Source organism: Lynx canadensis, chromosome D1, assembly GCF_007474595.2.
Source record: "Lynx canadensis isolate LIC74 chromosome D1, mLynCan4.pri.v2, whole genome shotgun sequence".
In the NCBI taxonomy this organism is placed as follows: Eukaryota; Metazoa; Chordata; class Mammalia; order Carnivora; family Felidae; genus Lynx; species Lynx canadensis.
Window position 1 is genome coordinate 82,337,757 of NC_044312.2, and position 22,779 is coordinate 82,360,535.

The window sequence follows — 22,779 nt, forward strand, 5'->3', positions numbered from 1 at the left end:
CATAAAAAAAAAAAAGACTACTGATTCCATGAACCATTATACAAATACAGTATTAGTAGCTCTCAAAAAATCGTTTTGAACTTTGTGTGAAAGCTTTTTATTCACCTCCACAAAACATCTCCTACAATTTCAACAAAGTACTGGGCCCATGAAAGATTGGACAAAACACAGGAAAAAGCACAGATAATCTTAGCATCTGACAAGCTTAGCATCTCACAAGCCACTTAAGTCAAAAGTCTTTTTAAATGTTAAAGGTTTATATAATCAAAGAAAAGACCATCTTTTCTGATAATGTGTTTTACTCTCCTCTGTTTTGTTTTTTAATGTTTATTTGGGGGGGGGGGGGTGCAGAGAGAGAGGGAGACACAGAATCTGAAGCAAGCTCCAGGCTCCGAGCTGTCGGCCCAGAGCCCAACGTAAGCTCGAACCCACAAACCGTGAGATCATGACCTGAGCTGAAGTCCAGCGCTTAACCAACTGAGCTACCTACCCAGGCGCCCCTCCTTTGTTTTGTTTTTAACATACTCTGGAGGGCTACCAATGGTTCTGGGCAAGTCATATGAATAAATAACTGGACTTCTGCCCAGTTGATGGAGAATTTAAACCAGATCAACTGTTTTGTACCAGTCTTTTTTTTTTTTTTTTTTAATTTTTTTTCCTACGTTTATTTATTTTTGGGACAGAGAGAGACAGAGCATGAACGGGGGAGGGGCAGAGAGAGAGGGAGACACAGAATCGGAAACAGGCTCCAGGCTCTGAGCCATCAGCCCAGAGCCTGACGCGGGGCTCGAACTCCCGGACCGCGAGATCGTGACCTGGCTGAAGTCGGACGCTTAACCGACTGCGCCACCCAGGCGCCCTGTTTTGTACCAGTCTTAAAAGAAGTGGGCTGAGAAGGGAGGGAAGGTCTGAAAAATGTAAGACTCTGGTGTTCCCAGTTTATGTAACTGAAAGGTTTAGCAAATAATAAATAGATATCAGGTCTAGAAACATGTAAATGTATGTCCTTGGGAAAAATGGACTTTTGTCTCCCCCACAGAAAGAAAGTCCTAGCCTCTTAATGAGGGGCCCATAATGCACAGAAGAGTGTTAGCACCACCGCACCAGATGACCTTTAAGATTTGGAAGGGTCCAAGTTTCCAAGATTTGGAAGAGTACAGTTTAAGAGGCTGAGGACACTTCAAGTAGAGAACAAAACAGATCTAACCTCTCCAGAACGAATTCCTCACCTATAAAATGAGCAGCTCACGACATCCACGATACGCGAGACAGATGAATGCCTACATCTAGGAGAGACAGGGAAGAATACTGTCATCTCGCCCACTCAACCAAACAACGCTGATCTGAAAAACCAAGATCTCATACCCCATTTACAAAACCTTGTTCATTACCTGTGTGACCTTCCCCGCTGTGGTTTCTTCATCTCTAAAATGGAGAGAATAACAGCATCTGCTTTAGAGGGTTATTAAGAGTATTAAATAGATAACACATGTAAAGCACTTCACATAATGCCTGGCCCTCAATAACATTTATTATTATTAGCATGTAAGTGAATAACAAGATGACGATGATGGTTTATCTGTAGAGAAAGACGGACCATAAAGAAGACCAAGACCGCAATGTGAATTAGATGAAAAAGGAAAATGCTTCCAGGAGAAAACCTTTAGAGCCACCAAATAACCTTCCAGCATGGGGCTGGCTGTCACCCCGTTCAAAGTCAAAACTGTGGCCACAGATTCAATCATGAACAGCTCTGCTGCTAAAGAAAAGAGCACACAGATCCAAATAGGAGCCCATCGAGTCTGTAAAATATTAACAGCTTAATAAACATCAGCTCACACAATCAACAAACACAGTGTTCAAGTCAACTAAAGAGTACCAACTAAATTAATACCAAGTTGGCTAAATGAAATGCCTTGGGGGGAAAAAGGCTCATGGGTGATGCACTTTTATGCTGACTTCCCTATAAAAACATCTTCAACAGGAGAGGCAGGAAATTCCAGTGAGTGAAAGGGAGCAGCTATATGGAAACCATCATAGTGCACACTTCACTTTTTCATTTACTTCATCGTTTTGGTTCAAAGAGGCACATTCAGAAATTTGCTCTGTAAGAAGCAGTAAAGTCAGTATGTTAATGGATCCTCATATAACATCTAAGTGAATTCCACAAAAGAAAGAAAAAGCAAGCCAAAATGCACACAACTGATACTTACTTTGCTGACACAGAAAAACTCTATTAACATAGAAAATGATGTGAAAGCTTTCAAACAAAATACAAAACGTAAAGAGACTGACATACTTTTCAAAAAATTCTGCTGTGAATACAAGATTACTTAATTTTACACAGTAAGTAGATTCTTTAATGTAAATTACTCCTAAATCAACTCACAGACTCCAATCGTGTGCACATACACGTAGATGTCTGTGTGCTTCTGCTGGATAATTTATGTTCAGTTCTGATCTTTTCTCCCCCTGTAAAAACCTGCAGATTCTCACCATTTTGTTTCTCATTGTACCTTCTCCTCTTCTAGTAAACTATCGACTATCCAAGTAAACTACAGGAGGTACAAACAGAGAACACCTGAGCTTCACAAACTACCACCCACTACCTGTGGGACGTTTGGGCAAGTTACTGAACCCTTTCAGGTCTCCAGATACACAGCTATGAAATGTGAACCATGTCAGGGACCTAGGATGATTACTGTGGAAATTATAGTTAACACATGTAACATGTCTGATACACAAGTAAGCCCAGCAATTCCTCACCAAATTTCCATTTTTTTGAATCAGAGTTTCCAGACATGGACACGCTAAAAATTCAAAATTTTGTCACTGTAAGCAAAATGCTCCACATTGGGAGCATTTCTCCACAAGTCCTTGGAGGTATCAGAGTAACTGTCAGATGCCAAAAAGGGGGCTAAGAATTCTCTTTTGGGGTGCCTGGCTGGCTAAGTTGGCAGAGTGTGGCACTCTTGATCTCAGGGTTATGAGTTCAAGCCCCACGTTGGGCATAGAGCTTACTTAAAATAATAATAATAACAATAATTACACTCCTTTAAAAAGTATAGCCATTTAAACAAAATCCGTTTTTAACAGCTTTTGCTATTACTAATATATACCATGCTAATAATATATTGAGGCTATAAGTAGTTAGTAATATCAAACCTCACTATAGCTCTAAGACATTAAAACCCAGACCAACATTTTATTTACACTTTCCACATGACACAGGATCTCACTCCTAGGTGTTTACAAAAGTGAAATGAAAACCTACATTCATACAAAACCTCTGTGTGAATATTATATTGGCTTTATTTATAACTGCCAAAAACTGAAAGGAAGGCAAGTATTCCTCAACTGGGAAATGGACAAATCAATTGTAGCACATCCACATTATGAACTGCTCCTCAACAATAAGAAGGAATATTACAGAATAACATGTGTAACAATATGGTAGAATCTCAAAAGCATTATGGTAAGTAAAAGAAGCCAGGCACACGACTACATTCTGTTTCACTCAATTTCTAGGACATTCTGGTAAATGAAAAACAACAGAAGAGAACCAAGGTAGAAAACAGTTCACCAGCTGCCAAGGACTAGGGGTGGGGACAGGGGAGGACTACAAAGGGCATGGGTGGAGGCAAAGAGATAGAAATGTTCTAGATCTGGACAGTGGTAGTAGTCACATTACTGGATGCACTTCAACACTGGCAATGCTATACACTAAAAAAGGGTGCATTTTAGAATTGAGGGATTTGAGGGGAGTTTCCTTATGAATTCAAAGCTATGAAAGTTAAGCAGTCGAAGAAAGAAGATGGAACACCCAAGATTAACCTAGTTATTTTAGGATAAAAATGTGAAGGCACCTAAAAGAAAGTGGAGGACCTCAAATAGGCTCATTTGTGAAGAACCATAAAATCTAAGCTTTCAAAAATGTAACCTTCCAAGAGCCAACAAATTTAAAATAAATCTATGATACTCAAGAACTAAAAAGGGAATTATGCTTATGAGAAAATGTGAGAGGCAATAATTCCTCTCAGCACACTGTTTTACAGCAATGTTTAGTGATGACACCAAGAACCATCAGAAATAGCTTCTAGATAAGATGTATACATACGTTACAGGAAAAAAAATGTATACATACATTTAAATATTTGGCTATCTCTGGGATAATACAGGAGCTCATTTCCTTTTCCATAAATCAACTCCTGTCAAAACCAGCCCACATGTCTGGGAGACAATAAAACTAGAATTTCAGGCTGGGGTAACTTCGTTGGAAAGGACCCTGATAAAATGTATGTCATTATCTCCTTCACCAAAGTCATGAATCTTCTCATCCTGGGATGTCATAGAGTTTTGTTTTTGTATTTTCCCCTTCTGGAATGCCACCTCAGCCAAGGTTGTGCCAAAGGCAAATTCTTTTAACAACGAAGACCTGAAAAAGGCAACTGATTTACCCCTCTTCTTCACATTCTTGGCCCTCTCCTGCCCCCCCCCCACGCTTCCCCCCTATGGATAAGCCTCCACATTGTAGATTCAGATGCCACAAAGCAAAGTTGCTAATGCTAGCTGAACTGAAACACAGCCCCCAAGTAGAAGGCTGGTACTTTGCAAGAGAAACCTATAAAGGTCAATACAGCAGTACTTAGCTAGTAGACAATGACCAATTGACCTTGAACTGACAAGAAGATAAACATAGAGGCAGACAGTCCTCAAGGCATGTTCTATTGGGAATCAAGCATCCTCATTCCCAATGTGTGTATCCATTAAACCCACCACGTATCAAACCTGGGAGAACAGCATCCAAATGTCCTGCATGCCCACACACACATATACACGCACACACATACGCGCACGAATACACACACACACACACACACACACACACACACACACTCATTTACACAAGTTTCCTTTGGTGAAATATACGATTAAGTCGGAAACCCACCATGCAATCAGGTCATACAAACTTAATTCAAACTGATAGTAGAAACTGATTTATCCAAAACACAAGATTCCTTTTCCACAGAATGTAGCAGGGCTTTGGAAAACACATCTGATTGCTAGCAGCACAGCCTGTGGTTAGCACACAAACTTGCCAACCTACCATGAAGTACGAAGCCTTCTGCTGCATGCCCTCACAGCCCCAGACTGTTTGCAAAGGCCAGGAATGAAATATTCCATATGTTTTCTTTGTCAGTGACATGGCTATTGAAAGCAAGGCCACGGTAGTCTCCCTGCTGAGGGACTGGGTCAAGCTATTCATGTGTAACCAGGCAGATGTCAAGATGGTAATGGGAAAAACATCCCAAACATTTTTTTTTTTTTTTTTTTTTAAAGAAAGAGATCCCGAGTAGAAAACGCACAACTGTATTTGGAACACTCAGCCAATCTAAATAGGTTGTGAGCGCCGCTGCGTATGTTAGCTGCTGCTCTGGCTTTATCATTCATTTTCAGATCAGGTCTGAATCAAAACCTAGAAAAGTTTTTAAAGTTTCTGAGAATGATTTAACTGCTTAACAAGAATGCCATCTAACTTTTTAGAAATGCAAAAGATCTTAAAGAATGGATATGGGCTCTAAAATTTTAAGATAATAAGCTTCTCTTTATCTACAAAACTCGAGCATTAATCTCAAATGTAAAAAGGAATATACAAGTATCCAAATAACCAATAAAATGCCATTTTCAAAGTACTTAAAAAGTTCTCTCATCATCTGAATATTTCTAGAAAGAACGTGATATGAAGAAAAAAGAATGCAGTAAAAGTGTCAATCCTGAGTAAATCTCATCTATCCCCAACATGGAAAATGATCTGAGAAACTACAGAAGGCATGCTTTGGCATGAGGCTTCCCAAAGAGTTAGGCATGGTTTAATGAAAATCCTGTGTTCCAAAGTCTGGAAGTAGAAAATTTGAATCTAAAGATCACACTGACACTGCCTAAGGTTACATGCCTATTGGCTGTGAGGAGAAAAAAACTGTGTTCCCTGTTAGGACAGCACCTTTCTACTGGACCAGTGCTGTTGGAATCACAGAGACCCAGGGGAGCCAACACGATTCCCGCCCCCCCCCTCCCAAGCTCTCTCCTCAGGAGAAACTGTAACTCCTTCCCTCACCCCAGAAATGAGGCTTTCTTGTTAGAAAGGCAGTAGCACCACCTAAGAGAGGAGATCTTGACAAAAGTGTATACACTACTTTCTCTCCAAGATCTTTACAGTTTTTTGAATGAAAACGATCAGCCAGATAAGTAGACATTTTTTCCATCAGCACAATAGCTCACTTATGAAGTCTACAACAGCCTGTGGACCTGGTATACATTCAAAGAACAAGAGAAATAGGATTCACACACACATGCAATGGCTTAGTCACTCCCAAAAGAAAGGACAACAAATCGGGTCCTCGCCGTCACTCAAACAGGTCATGCTGAAGTTTCCTACATGTCACCCTCGAAGATAAAGTGAAGTTACCTCTTTTTGCAGATGGAAAAGCCAATTCAAAGTGGCTACATGACATGCCCACACTGATTTGGGACCTTGAGGTCATGATTCCTTGTGCCATACTCTCAAAAACAAAGTCATTTTTGAAGGCCTGTTCATAAAGATAGGCCTATAAAAAGACAACTCTGGAATAGTGACATAAAGAGCTGGATTAGTGACCATGGACTTAAAATGACCTTGGAAAGAACAGAAGGCCAACAAGAAAAGTTTCTTTCTTACAAAGATAGGAAAATACTAAGATTTAAAAAAAGAAAAAAAAAAAAAGGATGAAATGAAAAAAATTTAAAAAAGTAATTAAATAAAAATTGAATAAACTAATCAAATGAACTACCAGAAGTAGCAGAGAAAGGATGAAAACTGATTATTATAAACTGCTAAATATCAGTAAACCCATAATGTGTATTTTTTTAAAACATGATACGAAAATATTTGAAGTGTATTAAATTCACTTAAAATCTCCTAATTAATTTTGATCATATTGTATACACATTCTGTCTGTGCTTCAATTTATGTGAGATAAGGAAAGTTTGAAGAGAACTAAAGGGCAGTTATCACTTTGGAATATGCCAAGACTAGGTGGATCTAGTGCCTAAAACAGAAGAGTGTTTGAAAAGTCTTCTAGAACAGTAAGAAACCTAAAGGTTAGTTGACGTTTTTTCTCACCCCCCAACTCCAAAGAGTCAGTAGATTTTTTTTTTTAAACAGTAAATTCTATGCCCAAAGTAGGGCTTGAACTCACAACTCTGAGATCAAAAGTCGCATGGTCTACCGAGTGAGCCAGCCAGGCGCCCCAAGAGTCTGTAGACCTTAAAACAGAGTTCCTAAGGTGTAAATCATTCAAGAGCTCGTGCTCTCCTTCTCTGGAGAATTCTCCCACAGGAAAGCAGCTGATATGGCTTCCACCACACAGGAAGGGGGACAACATAAAACAGAGTGGCCACCACAGGTCTCTTCCCTCCTGGAAAAATCTCATCTGCTGAGCCCTTCTCCTATGATCCATGTAGTTTCTCCAAGAGCCTCTTAGCATTTTCCCTTAGGAAAATAGGGGAAACCCAGAATTTAACAGCACCACCCAATCTCTAGAGTTTCAGAGAAAGGACTGCCAACTTAGAAGCACACCCCCTATACCTAAGAACCTTGACAGGAGTGAGAATGAGGACATCCACCCGTCCTCCTGGGAAAACAGTTCCAATCAAGATCTTCAGGGATGTTTTGATGTCACCCACTTGTACTAAGTTACTGTCTTCAGTTCCTACTAGAAACTGCCTGGATGAACTTCACCGCCTGAGGGGAATGGAGAAGTGAGACTCATTCCTCAGCCCTGCCTAGTACAGCTCCAAGCTGAAGGTATCATCTCCCAGCCAAATTTACATCACTCTTCTTAGGAGGGAAAATTTTCCTCAAATAAAACCTTAAAAATGTACAGGACTGCGAAGACTCTAACTCATGATTTTTCTGGATATGGGCTTCTGAAATCTGATTCAAGTATCAAAAAATATTTTGTTGTCAAGGTGCACTAAGATTTTCATTCTTTCAATGGTCAACTTTATATTTAAAACTTTGCTAAAAAAAATAAATAAAAGGCTACATTCTATTGTCAAAATAGAGGAAAAGAGGGGCGCCTGGGTGGCGCAGTCGGTTGAGCGTCCGACTTCAGCCAGGTCACGATCTCGCGGTCCGTGAGTTCGAGCCCCGCATCAGGCTCTGGGCTGATGGCTCAGAGCCTGGAGCCTGTTTCCGATTCTGTGTCTCCCTCTCTCTCTGCCCCTCCCCCGTTCATGCTCTGTCTCTCTCTGTCCCAAAAATAAATAAACGTTGAAAAAAAAAAAAATAGAGGAAAAGAAAAAGTAGCCAATGGGGCTTCCACAACCTTTTACTTGTCTTGATTCTGAATATGTAAAAACAAATTAAATATGAAGGGTAAAGAGTCATTAAATAACTTGAAATATATTAGATATGTTTCCTCCACAAGTTTCTCACCAGCACAGACATCAGACCAGCCTGGGATACATGGCCCAGCCGCCTCCCAAAATATCTATGGTTTACATTTCCTTACAAGGCTATTCTTACATTGTTATGGGCCAACATGTTGCCACAGAGGGGTGGTTCGATGCCTTCCCCATAAGGTCTTTCAGTACAGTAACGCTAGGAGAACCAGAAAAATATTTTTTTTTATTTTTTTTAACGTTTATTTATTTTTAAGAGAGACAGAGACAGAATGCAAGTGGGTTAGGGACAGAGAGAGAGGGAGACAAAGATCCGAAGCAGGCTCCAGACTCTGAGCTGTCAGCACAGAGCCGATGTGCGGCTCAAACTCATAAACCAATGGATCATGACCTGAGCTGAAGTCGGGCGCTCAATCAACTGAGCCACCCAGGCGCCCCCAGAAAAAAATATTTTTCAAAGACGTTCATTTCTTGGACATGGACTCTTAGAAGGGCATTCCTGAACCTCAATCACCTGCATCTAAAAAAAGAGACACCCAATGCCAAATCTTGCTGTCGACTCAGTGCCGAGGGCGAGTGCTTTTGACAATTAAGAGATGTAATGGTATCAAAACACGCTTTAGAGACTGAAAACAACCACTCCAAACTTTCAGAATTTTGACTTCATTACACTGGAAGGACCGTGCTAAACAGAGTGCCGGGCATCTACACTGTTTAACAACAAATACTTGTCTATGGGTGGGTAAATCCAAAGTAGACGACCACATAATTATACCTTGCCATTTTAAAGGGGGACTGGAGTACAAACTTGCTAAAGTCTTTAGAAATTGAGGTTATTAAATGTCTATGAACTATAAAATCACAATCTGTCTCTTGCTAAGCCTGATTTCTAAACTCAGTTTGGAACTCACCCAGCTTCAGACCATAGGGCTGCTACCTGGCCTACAGTGTGACCATCAAGTACTTAAACACAAAATAAATGCCTAGAAAAGCAGACAAATTAGCCATTTGGGTAAGAGTACTAACTTGCTAAATGCCCTAGCATTTTATTCTTCCCTGGCAGGACTTAAAAATAGAGGATTTTATCATCTTAGTGAAGCTCTAAAAAAAACCCTGCAGCTCACTGAACAACGTTGGGGGCAAAAAGGAAAGAGTTATCCATATTCTTTATATATGTGAAAAGCTGTTAGCATTGTCAAAAGCTTGAAGGCTGACCAAGACAGCTAAAGGCAAGCTGGATAACACCCTTCTAAAGCCAAAACCTTGAGATCGAGCTTGAAAAATTAAAAGAGCAAAGCTATCTTATCAAGAACCCTCTGAGTTATATTAGTTACATTTTTCAGAGTGAAAGGCACATCTGGCAGGGTTTAACTTTTAACCCAGGTATACCAACAGACATTGTACTTTTATGGAAATTTATATCTTTTTTATAGAGAAAAAGTGAGAGACAGTCTTAGAAAAAATTCAATGAATCACGAAAGGATTCCTAGAACTTTACTTGCCTAATAGTTGACACAGGTTCAGAGAAATTCAAAGCAGTCAGAGATCTGTGCCATCATCTAATCCAAAATCCACTATTTACTGATCAGAAAAATGGGAACGAAGGGTATAGGTGCAAACAGGGAGACCAGAAACCAAACTCCAAACTTGCAGGCTGTCAGTACTTTTGCTATTATAAAGATGACTAAAATAAGAATTTGAGAGATAACTGACAGAGGCCAAGAAAATGCCTAAACTTGCCTGGATCCACCTACCAGTACAAAACTTTGATCTTCCCTAAGAGATTAAGTTGTCAAATGTTACCTTACAATTCTAATGTTGAGAGCCAAGTGCCTGGACTTTAAATGCTTGATACCATAACTGTCACTAGCATTTGGTTCGGCTAGAAATCATAAAACATTAGTGGTTACTGCAAAACCTTTAGGGGCTCCCAATGAGAATTAGCGTTCAAGTCCTAGGTATTGTTCAGACCACACCCAGCACATTGTTGCCTCCAGAAGGCAGTGAGTTCCCCATTCAATGGAAATATGCCAGGAGAGTTGGGACAAATGCAGAAGCTTCCTGGGTGGGTGAGAGATTCCATGATTTAGACCATATACTTCCCTTAACAGACAGGATGCAAGAAATGTATAAAAAATAATAATCAAATTCAAGAGAAAGAAAACTCTTGGCAGTTAAGAGTTGTTTATTTTCTTGTTCTACAGGTGAAGAAACCAAGGCCCTGAGGGGTTAAGCATGTCACGAGCTCAAGGTCACTTGTGTGATTTGCGGGCAGGTCTGGAAATGGCTCTCCATATGCCCAGCAGAATGCTCTTTCTTCTCTTGTATTTAAAGAGAACCCAGTAGTTCATTAGTTTGTAAAAATAAAGGATCTATACTTAAAGATTTCATGTGTTGGCCTCATTTAGCAGAAAGTTCAATTGTACGAGATAATAATACATCTCTAGAAAGACCCACCACACAAACTAACATTAAAATAATTCAGGTATCAAGGGATATCAAAACTCTACCATCAAGAAAGATACAAATATTTACCACTAATGACTGACCTGCCTGAGAATACAGTAGACATCGGAGGAAGCATAAGAAAATACTTTCAAGTGATACTATTAAAAGAAGAAACGTATTTGATGTAGTGAAAAAAAAAAAAAAAAGCACATAGTGAAAAAAAAAAAGCACATCTTAAGGAAGAATCTGAGATGATTCTTCCAACAGAAAAAAAAGCAACAGGTTATTTTTAAAAACACTTCAAAGCCTCTCCGGTAACCATGAATTCTGTACAGAAAGCTCGATAACCTGCCCAACGTACAGGGTACACACACTGGGAAGGTTGGAGAGATTATGACTAATTATATGGAAGTGAGGACGTTGAGTAACTTTTTGTACAGTATCCAAATTACTGAAACCGAATGATTTTATTTTCCAAGTGTTAAGCCATACCCACAGGAAACAAGCAAGGCTATTCTACCCTAGCAAAGCGCCTTAGCCAGTCATGCATTCTGCAGCAAGTCTCCATGGCAAATTTCCTAACACACACTTCTAAACACAAAGAACTCCTCCTCCAAGTGAGTGGTAATGAAGAGGCTTGAGCAACTTCACATAGAACAAAATCCTGCTGCTCCTGGGATCTTTTATGAGAGGATCATAACATTATCGACAGCTTGCCATCCTAAAATTATGTGAAAATTATAAATTAGAACTTCTGGGAGCTACAAGCAGCCTTAGATGTAATCTAGTGAATCCAATTATTTCATTTTTTCAGATGAGGAAATGGTTACTAAATAAAAAAGAAAAGAAAAGAAGGGAGAATGACTTGCCCAAGGCCACATAATATTTAGTGGCATGGTAAGGATGAACCAAGGGATCAAAGCCACGCAAACAGCCTGTGTGGTCTTAAAACTGGTCACCAGACATAACCTAGGATGTGGAAACCTATGCTCTGGGTCTACAGCTTCCAGACGTCAAGGTAACCACACATAAACCAGAGGACACACATATGCAAACCCCTCCCCACCACCTCTGTGATTTCATCCCTCTCTCCCCACAGTCTAGATTCTGGGAGTGTAGGTGATTCAGAGTGACCTATTACCATTAATATAGGAATAGCCTTGAATCCCTCTGATAAAATAAACTTTGGAATTTTAATACTAGTAAGGTTACTTCCCTCAAAACACCGCGGGGTGAATTGTGACAAGCCAGTGCATTGTGACACAGGATTGAGAACTGCTATTGCAAAACATAAATAATCACTACAGGTGCAGCAAATAGTGTGAACACAGGAATCCCATCAACAATACTGAGATTATGTCTGACTCTGCCCCCAGACTCGGATAAAGCAGCTTTCAGCAGGAAATAGACACTGTTGGACTGAACAAGTTTAAACGAGCCTGAAGGAGAAGACGCAGGTATCCTCTCTCTGGGGCCTCCTCAAATCTGGACAAAAGACTAAATGCTGAGAATGCTGAATTTGGCAATCTTGTGTGGGAATGATGTCTGAATCCCAAGCCCTGACTCTTCCCTCAGTGTGGCGTTAAGTTCCTCTCTAATCACTGCAACATTTTTAAGTGCCTGCTGTGTACCAGGCTCTGAGGACTCCAAGCCGAGTAAAATAAAAGCTCTGCTCTTTGTCAGCCCAGGGTCTCCAACGTGGGATGCATTCATTCCCCCCGGCAGAGGGGAGGATGTTACACCATTGAGCCAGGAGAAGAAAATAAAATCACTCTGATTAATCAATCTTTCTCATCTTTTTAACTTGTATCTGTGTAATTTTATGGGTGTACATGCTCCAGAAATTAGGAATAGGTAAACAAAAGTTTGGGACCGTGGATCTAATCCCTTGGTGTGTGTGGCTCACTAAAGCTACAGTGGGACAACAGATCAGACATACTTGGGAAAAGACCCCAGGTGATTGCAAATCAATTGGAGTGTGCAAACCGACAGTACCTGCCCATGCTCAACATGGCCTTTGAGATTCACTTGGACTAGCTGGTTTCCCAAAATGCAAACACACTGCCCTTGAAATGCCCTATAAATGGGGTACTCACACAACATATACTTTTGAGGATGAAATGATGAGTACCGGGAATGAAATAAGGAGTTATCTGTATACTCTAGCTATAGGTCACAAGTGGAAGAGGAAAATGTTACACATTTGCTCACCACAGCAGCTCAGGAAGTGCCATGATGGTGCTAGTTTAGACGATCTAATGGGGACAGGTGCCAATGACTTTTGTTTCCCATGCCTTGAACAGTAAGTTCTGTAAAGGCTCCACGTCGAGAAGAGAGCATTTTACCACCTCCAGTGAGTTCTAAAGGAAGATGCTCTACACAGCAGTGTGCTCTCTTAAAAATGTAACATTTCTTTGTGGTTTTAGGCACTAATGTAAAACAGTCCCTCTCCTTATGGGACAAGTCTACCCATCAAAACTGGGGAAATCTGCTAAACAAGGTCTTTACAACTGGTCAAAATAGTAAAAACATGGCTTTCTATGAATAGAGGGGCTTGAGAGGTTTCAGGTAAGGAATCTCTGCTGCATGAATTCCCTAAGTTTCACGAGAACAGGAAAAAAAAAAAACAAACAAACAAACAAGAAAACCAGCCCTATCTCCTCTACTCAATCTTCTTTCCCTCACTGCTCCCGGGTCCCACGCAAACCTGCCCGTGTAATGTACCTGTTTGTGGGCACACCGCTCTTCACTGCAAAATTAATTTCTTTCAGTGAAAAGTTCAGCTCCACCATACTGGAGGAAAATGACTTCAAATACATAACGAACACGTGACACAGGAAAAATAAAGAGGGGGAGCTGGAGGCAAAGAATGAGACAGGTTTAAGGCAACAGACTGCAATCCTCAATAAAACCCTACTGGCAGACAGCGATAAGCTGAACCCACCTGGAAACACAGCAATGCTTTGGCCTGCACAGAAAGGATGTCTTCACAGGGTCAGTTATTCCTTTAACATTGTTTATTTCTCAGAGTTCCTTTTCCTTGGTCGTAAGGTAAAAGGAAATTCCCTTCACCCAAGGACCTCTCAGAATCCTGTCCTCTCTCAAACAGCTCTTTCATGGCTCTTGATTGAATCACTCTGGCCACACAACACAAGAGCCAGTGCGCACACCAAGCCCTGCATTCAATTACCCTATTCTTTCTCTATTGGCGGTATTTGCCAATACCACCTACAACACCTATTTCAGAGTCCTCTGCTTTTCTGAAGGGAATGTCTAAAGCCTCAGGTCCCCCTTTGAGGAGGGGGGATTTTAGAAGTCAGAACCATCTGAGTGGCCTTCCCAGCCTCAGGCAGCTCAAAAGAAAGGTACAAGAGAAAACTGCTGCCTTCCATTCTGGTTGGGCAGATTCTATGCTCCGGAACTTTGATTTTCTTTCAACAGCCTGTACTTCAGGTCAGCATTCCTTCTTTAAAAGGCCTAGTTGGGTGAGGAGAGTATCTTCACCAAAAGAAACCTGCAGTTTCCTCCCCCTCCTCCTGTCTTGTTTTTACCCGGTTCCCCCGCGCGCTCCGGAACCCTGGGCGTTAGTCGGTGAGTCCAGAGCGGAACTGGACAGAGGTGCCAAGTCGCTCTACCTGGATGAGGCCAAACTGGAAGGGGATTCGCCCTGTACATTGGCACAGGTGTGTCTTCTCCCCTCATGCTGGAACCCTGAAGGCTCCAGGTGTTTCCCCCACGAAGCGTGCCTAGGTCTGCAGACTCAGGCCAAGTTCTAGGCGCCCTCAGCCTGCCCGTTGCGAAGCTGTCGCCAGCTGAGCGGGGCCCCGCGTGAGAAGGGAAGGTCTCCTGAAAAGGCTGACAGGGGCAAGCGTTTCCAGATTCCACCCTCCGGCTTGGCCCCAGATGCACTTGGGGGGGGGGGGCGGTGACTGTGCCCTAAAAGTCTGGGAAAAAGAGCCACTCGCGGCTTGGACCCGGGCTGGCACAGTTTGTAAAGCCCGCCGTGCAGGAGTGGGTGCCCAGCACCCCACACACAGGTGACCCGCGCCCCAGTCCTCGGGACGCTTGTGGGTGGGTGGGGTGGGATTGACCACCGGCTCCGCCCCCCCAGCAGCCGTCTGCCCCCCTCCCCGGCACCCGGACCCCGGCACTCACAGCGCTTGGGTGAAGGCGCTGAGCCCCTCGGGCACGGCCGTCAGCCCCTTCCCGGAGCAGTCCACCCGACGGTCGCCGTCGCAGCTGCAGGGCGCCGCGCAGAGAGGCGGCGCCGCGCCGCTGGGCTCGGCCGAGCCGCGCAGCCCCAGGGCGAGGAAGCAGAGTAGCCCCAGCGGGCCCGGCATTGCTGCGGCCGCCTCCTGCGCCGGCCTCTCCCGCGGCGCGGCTCGCTCGGCGCGCCTCCGCTGCCCTCCGACGCCCCCCGCCGCCCCGGGGCGTCCGGCCTGCGGGCTGGGGCGGGGGCTCTCCCCTCTCGGCGGTCGCGCGGGCTGGGCCCCTTCAACAGTCCGCGGCAGCAGCGCAGGGACGCGGCGCTCCGGAGTTTCGCCCTTGCCGCTGCTCCATGGAAGCGCAGAGGCAGCCCCGCTCGTCCGGCGGCTCAGGCCAGCCGGCCCGGCCGTGCGCAGCTGCGGGGGCCGCGCTCTGCCATCGTACCCGCCGCCCCGTCCCCGGCCTCCCGCCGCAGCCGCTCTTCAAGGTTGCGGAGCGCAGCCTTCAGCCATGCCGGCCCCTCGCCCCAGCCCCCGCCCGGCTCTTGTACAAACACCCAGGCTCCTGCTCGCTCTCTCGCCGCCGCGGCTCAATCTCCTCCCGTCCTTTTCCCTTCTAGGGTTGCGCGCTCGGGTTCCCAAGCCCCCAGCCGCTGGGTTATGCAAATCACTTAGGTACATGCAAAACTAACCCTTCTCCCGGAGCGCCATTGGCCCGCGGAGGTCTCGAGCTCATTACTATGCAAGGAGGGGAGCCGCCACAGGCCAAGAGTAGGACCAGAGGGGCGTGTTTATCGGGCGTGAGTGACAAGGTGGTGGTGGTGGTGGTGGTGGTGGTGGTGGTTCAAGGCAAAAATCCCTGGTTTGGCCAGATGTGTGTGGCAGGTCGTGAATGGAAGGTAGAAGGATCTGAATATGTAGACTCTGTTTTTTTCCCTCCCCCACCCGTCTTCTTCCCTCTGCAGAAACTGGATCTCCTAAATTGGACGACCTGAAAACTAGAACTTGCCTCCAGCGTTCAGTTAAGTTTCAAATGCCTCTCCACTGTTCCCAAAGGGTGAGGACTTTGGGAGCTGTGGAAATGGAAAAAAAGATTTTGAAGAGCAGGGGGCAAGCCTCCCTTAATCTGACAGAGTTAAGTGTTAGCTATGTATTGAATTAAAGCGGTGTACCCCCACAAGCCTGTCACTTCACCTGAGATCTTTATACCTGTGTTGATATGCACGTTAGTATGGGAGGCTACATGTGAGCGGTTAACCCGCGACGTTACAAAGTTTTGGTGATCTCGATTCAGACTGTTTTCTCACGTACTGTAAAATCCTAAAACCCAGGAATCTTGCAAGGGGCAAAAGAGGTGATGTTTCTGAACACGGGACACTTTCTCCAGACAAGAAAACATTTGAGTGCTAGATGACTACCACTGAGAAGCCAGCAGCAACTTTGGTGTCAGGTAATTATCAGCATTCCTTTCTCTTGTAGACTTATGTGGCTCAATAGACCCCATAGAATCATTATTTGCATCAAATTCTGCTTTGTGGGCATCTCCTTTCTTACTTTCCACTATGCCTTCAAGTTATTTTACTCTACATTAGAGACATTTTTCATGAATACTTTAAGGCAGACAGGGTTTAAAATGCCACTAGTTTATAGTTTACCATTCATGTCACCTAAGTAAAATTAAGGAAAATGGAAATAAATTGATAACGGACCTAAGAAGTTTAAAATGAAACCTTGCTATCATCTTTGCATTTGAGAGTTTATCTTTAAAAAATAATGCCCAGTTGGACACGCGACTAATATACAATAAATTTATTTATATGCTAGAAAGTCAATAAATATAAACATGCCTTGACTTCAAGATTTTAGGAATGACATATTTCCTCTAATTGTGGGTCTGAAAGAGAACGTAAAGACAGATGGACAACCCTCTGGTTTTATAGATAAGAAATCTGAAGCTCTCTGGTATTGTACTCAGCCTAAGATCATCACAGAACAACCTGGGCTCCTGCGTCCTTGTCTGATGCCCTTGGAGCCTTCCCTAAATTGGTGCCCATTGTCTAAATCATTTCCATTATTTTCTAGCAGCTCTCAGGAGCAAGTGAAGTGAGGCAAAATTGTAAATTTGGTTTCTTTAGTTGATTCTCTTAAGATCGCTCTTTTATTTATTTTTTTATTTTTATTTATTTTTGAGAGAGACAGAGACAGAATGAGAGTGGGTTAGGGGCAGAGAGATTGAGAGACACAGAATCCGAAGCAGGCTCCAGGTTCTGAGCTGTCAGCACAGAGCCTGACGCGGGGCTTGAACTCACGAACCGTGAGATTATGACCTGAGCCGAAGTAGGACACTCAACTGACTGAGCCACCCAGGTGCCCCAAGATTGCTCTTTTATAACAACATGGAAAGATGACAGAATTTTTCTTGCCAAGATTTCACTTTCTTTTGCTGCTTTAAAATGAGAATTGTATATTATACTGATTGATTGATTGATTGATTGATTGATTTTTGCCCAAATATGGAGACTGTATAAGGGTATACAGAGGCTCTGCCTGCTGGGCGAAGGTGCCCCATTACAGAAATAAAAACAGGGAGATTGTGGGGATTCCCCCATAATGCTATAATGATTGAATTTCATTTTTTTTTGTGAATTACTTCTAATTTACAAAAAGAACAAAAATCAGAATTCACAGCAATCAGCTTAAGAAACAAAATCTTACATGGGGCACCTGGGTGGCTCAGTTGGTTAAGCATCTGACTTTGGCTCAGGTCATTCTGCTTCGTGAGTTCAAGCCCCACATCAGGTTGTCTGCTGTCAGCACAGGGCCCATCTCAGATCCTCTGTACCCCTCTCTATCTGCCCCTCCCCTGCTTGCACATTCTCTCTCTCAAAATAAATAAATAAACAAAAAAACATTAAAATAAATATTAAAGACAAACAGAAACAAAATGTTACAAATGTATTCAAAGCTCCCTTTGTATCTCTCTCCAATCTTTTTCCACCTGAGAAGTCAGCTACTTTCCTAAACTTTGTAGTTAATTCCCATGAATATTTTCAGCATTTTCATACTTTTCTTATGTGTGTATCCCTAAATAATATATAGCATTGTTTTGCAAATATAAATATCATCATTCTGTACTCCTGTACAACTTGCTTTTTTTCATGCAGCCTGTGATCTTTATGAAATATGTGGCTATTATGAGTTCATTTTTATTACTATACAGTGTTCCATTTAAAGAATGTACTCAGTATATATCTATTCTATTGTTAATATTAAGCTTATTTCTATTTTTTCTAACAACGCTACCATGAATATTCTTGTATCCTTTGTTCATACCTGCAAGAGTTTCTCCAATATGCATTTCCTTTATATGTGTGTGCATGTGTGTGTGTGTGTGTGTGTGTGTGTAGGGGTGGATTATATGCACTCACCATTATCGGATGTTGTCAAATTGCTTTCAAACGTGATCGTACCTACTTGTGCTTCTGGCAGCAGAGAATAAAAATTCCCATTACTCTATATCCTACCAACACCTGATGTTGTAAGACTTAAATATTTGCAGATCTGATGCATATGAAATGCAATCTCAGTGTACTTTAAATTTGAATTCCCCTGATTACAGCTGCATCTTTTCATGCATTTATTGAATGTTCCAGTGTGTTCTTCGGTACATTGCCTATTCATTTCCTTTGCCTGTTTGTTTTCTATTGGGTCCTTCGTATCTGCTTTTATTGTTTAGGGCCAGATAGTAAATACTTTGGGCTTTGTCAGCCATATGGTCTCTGTCACAGTTATTCAACTCTGTCATTGTAGCATAAAAGTCACCATAAATAATACATAAACAAATAGACATAGCTGTGTTCCAATAAAACTTTTTGGGCAAAAATAGATGTTGGACTAGTTCTGGCCCATTGGCCATAGTTTACCAGCCCTGTTTTATAGGTCCTAATCCCTTATTGAGATCAGATTATTTTTGAAAACCATTTGTAGGATTATGTAAAATTCACAGGGACATACCTCAAAGGTGACCATCTTTTCTTGCAAGTCGAGATCAAGCACTTTATAATTTCTGGTCTCTGGAGTGAGCTCGTGCTGATGATTTTATTGCAGAATGAGCTAAAAAGAACAAATTGCAAGGCAAAAAAATGACCCTCTTTCTGGAATGAATGCCAGAAAGAGTCCTGGGGCACTTAGGGTTTATCTAATTCTCCATCCAAAAGGCACCCCAAATATTTTTGACCTAAGACAATCACATGACTGATGAAAAATAGCTACCGACTTTATAAAAGCAAGGGTGCCAAACCACCACTCAAAGTTAGAAGCTGAATATGTATATTAAATATATATGTGTTTATATATACACACAAACATATAAATGGGTATCTTTATGTGTGTATACATATGTGAACATTTCAAACTGTGAGCAATTCAGGGGATAAAGAAAACATATCACACCCATCAGGTATCTGGTATGTATCCAGTTTGAACCCTCAAGATAAATGCTATTGTTTCTATGCTCTGATTCTTCCACATTTGCATCTGGGGCCTTAGGATGGAGGAGCTCCCACACTGGCTCAGAGGCTTACAATCTTTCTACCTTGGTCTCAAATAGGTGCTTTCACCCACTTGTCCTTTTCTTCTGTGTTTCAAGGTCCCTAGAGTGGTCCTCTTGTGCACAGGACCTAGTTTTTAGGGATAATTTAAAATAGCAATCATTTTGAAGCACAAAAACAACAATGTAAAATTGTTGACAAATTAAAAACATCCTTTTAAGTTGCACTTGTGACCAAATGTGGGCTTCTGACCCCCTTTCCTCTACTGCCACATGTGCAGAACTGATAGATCTTGGGATGTGAGGACCGGCATAAGGCTTCCCGTGTGACTGACTGACGGCCATTCTGGAAGTCACCCCTTTTCAGGACATCACCAAAGAGTTCTTAGTTTCTTGGCCTGGTTGCATATCCTGGGGTCAGAGGTCCTTTCTGGTAGTTCTGAAGACCCATATTGATCCCAAATTTCAAAACATTTCAATAAATATCAGAAATGTTTTCTTATCCATGCCCAATCCTTTCTAAATCTAATTTGCTTATCCTGAATTTCCCTTTCAAATCTAACCCAAGAGGTGAATGACCCTCAAGGGAACAATTTCTGAATGACAGAACTACACGTGGATCCCAAGGCCTAAGCGCATAAACTACAAACAGGAACACAACTAGGCAAAGGTAAATACCCATGACAGAAGCCAGACAATGCAACAGATAGAAAAGTAAAAGTAAAAAAAAAAAAAAAAAAAAAAAACCAGAATAGAAATCCAGAAAGATTATCTCCTAGTCACACTGAGAATTTGTTCAGACCAAAGAATTAACACAAAGTTCAGTCACAGAATTGGGTTCCTTTTTACTCTCTCAGAATTCCAGATAAAACTTTGAACGTTTTAAGAAGACTCTAGCATGAAACAATATTTCAAAGAACTTCATGCAACATGTCTGCGTCCCATAAAACGTGCTTACAGAAGACCAGAACTTGGGGGTAGCTCTGCTATGGACCCTGACATAGCCTGGGAAGCTTTTCTTTGTCTGCATGAAGGTATTTGAAAAGAAACCTAGAGAAAGGGACACCTGGTGGCTCAGTTGGTTAACTGCCTGACTTTGGCTCTGGTCATGATCTCGTGGTTCATGAGTTTAAGCCCCACATCAGGCTCTGTATTCACAGTGCAGAGCCTGCTTGGGATTCTCTCTCTTTCTCTTTCTCTGCCCCTCCCCAATTCATGCTTTCTCTTTCTCTCAAAATAAATAAATAAACTTAAAAAAGATCTAGAGAAGATAGCCATAAGAGAATTCAGACTCAAAGACAAGCTATGGGTGGACAGAGAGAGAAGGTATCATATTCTGTAGTTTCTTTTTTTCCTGACCTGGACACCTAATATTGTGTATCAAGAAAGACACTATTAAACACCTCCTAGGTAATTTCAAAACCTTTCTTTTTGTCTAGTGATGGTTACCATGACTGTCTTCAAAATAAGGAGTGGCAGTCGCAGTGAAAACTTTAACAATCCTAGGGGTTTTGAAAATGATTTTAAAAACTTTTTTGAAATAAAAAAAAATCAGAGGCAATGCTTTTAAAAACACAGGCAGGGCGCCTGGGTGGCGCAGTCGGTTAAGCGTCCGACTTCAGCCAGGTCACGATCTCGCGGTCCGTGAGTTCGAGCCCCGCGTCGGGCTCTGGGCTGATGGCTCAGAGCCTGGAGCCTGTTTCCGATTCTGTGTCTCCCTCTCTCTCTGCCCCTCCCCCATTCATGCTCTGTCTCTCTCTGTCCCAAAAATAAATAAACATTAAAAAAAAAAAAAAAAAACACAGGCAAACTACCAACCATCTGTAATTGTCAAGATTACCTGAGAAAGGAGCAAAGAAAACCACAGAAACTACATCAACAGTGTTGAAAGTTAGGGTGATGTCAGAAATGCTCTTCTTGGAGTCTGGTTGGCAAAATCTGGTACTATTTACTAAACTCTCTCTCTCTTTCTTTTTTTTGGTCTCATGTTAGTGTTGAAATATACAAATTCATTTCGTAGAACACAATGAGGAAAGTTTAAAAATTTTGCAATATGAAGGAACAAATGGAGGACCTGGAGGTGATAAAGAAACATGCTAACTTTGCCAGTTTGCTCCTTTTATACCAAAATAGCACAAACTTGTCAAGCTTTTCAACATTTTCTGGATTTTTTTTTCGAGGAATTTTTACCATGTACCTACCCCTCAGAATCTACCCTGCTAGGGAACAAAAAGGTGAGATTAATGCACGTCAGTCTACATGTAAATCACCTGGGGAAGATTTTAAAAATAGAAATTCCACCTCCACTGATTCTTCTATCATAGGTCTGGGATGAGGCCCTGGATTCTCAAGATTTAAAAAGTTCCTGATTCTGATGTAGACTCCACCCAAATTTATGACTCTCTGCTAGGAGACTGTGCAAGTTTGGATCCTTTGAGAAGCAAACACCGATAACAGGATTGCTCACACAAGAGATGTATTAGGGGAAATGTTTCCGAGGGAAAATGGGGGAGGGGACGGAGGGAGATATTTAAAGCCATGAAACTGAGATGCAGGTTTGACTCCAGGTCAGGAGAGAAGGAAGGACAAGAGACTGGGTGAGTCTTAGACAAAAGTAGCGTTCTTCCAAGGTTTGGCAAGACCAATGGGGAGACCCCCAAGAGAAAATCACCATTAGAAGAGTCCCATGTCTCCTGAGCACACTTGCCTTAGTGCCTTTGCTGTTGTACTCAGTCACTGACTAGGTCCAGCCTGGGAAAAATGTGGTGAAGGATATTCCAGTAGGACTGTCAGTCAGTTAGCCTCCCTACAGTCAGAGGTATGTTTCCTGGCAACCTCACAAAAGAAGGTATGACAGGGGGTCCCACCCTTCAAGCAGCTTCCAATCCAATTTAATTTATGGAATTTAGAAAGTTTAGGATTAGAAAGGACCCGAAGGCAATCACCTGCCTGAAGCTGAAGAATGTGTAACACATGCCTGTCACTCTTGGATACATCAAGGGTTAGTATATTTACATCCTCACTGGTAGCTGAGTCCATCTTTGAGCAGTTCAGGCTGTTAGAAAGTCCCATCGACTGTGGAGACAAACTCTTTCTCCTTGATACTTTAAAATACTCAGAAATAGAAAGAAATTT

General features: G+C 42.2%; 1 protein-coding gene across 1 annotated transcript in view; it reads right to left on the reverse strand.

Annotated features, from left to right (window-relative positions):
* LGR4 (leucine rich repeat containing G protein-coupled receptor 4) overlaps positions 1-15,245 on the reverse strand; it is a 102,838-nt gene extending 87,593 nt beyond the window's left edge. Inside the window, exon 1 of the mRNA XM_030331531.1 lies at positions 15,046-15,245. Within this exon, the coding sequence (XP_030187391.1) occupies positions 15,046-15,230 (185 nt within the window). The 5' untranslated portion in view covers positions 15,231-15,245. The remainder of the gene's footprint in view (positions 1-15,045) is intronic.
* Positions 15,246-22,779: the final 7,534 nt, after the last annotated feature.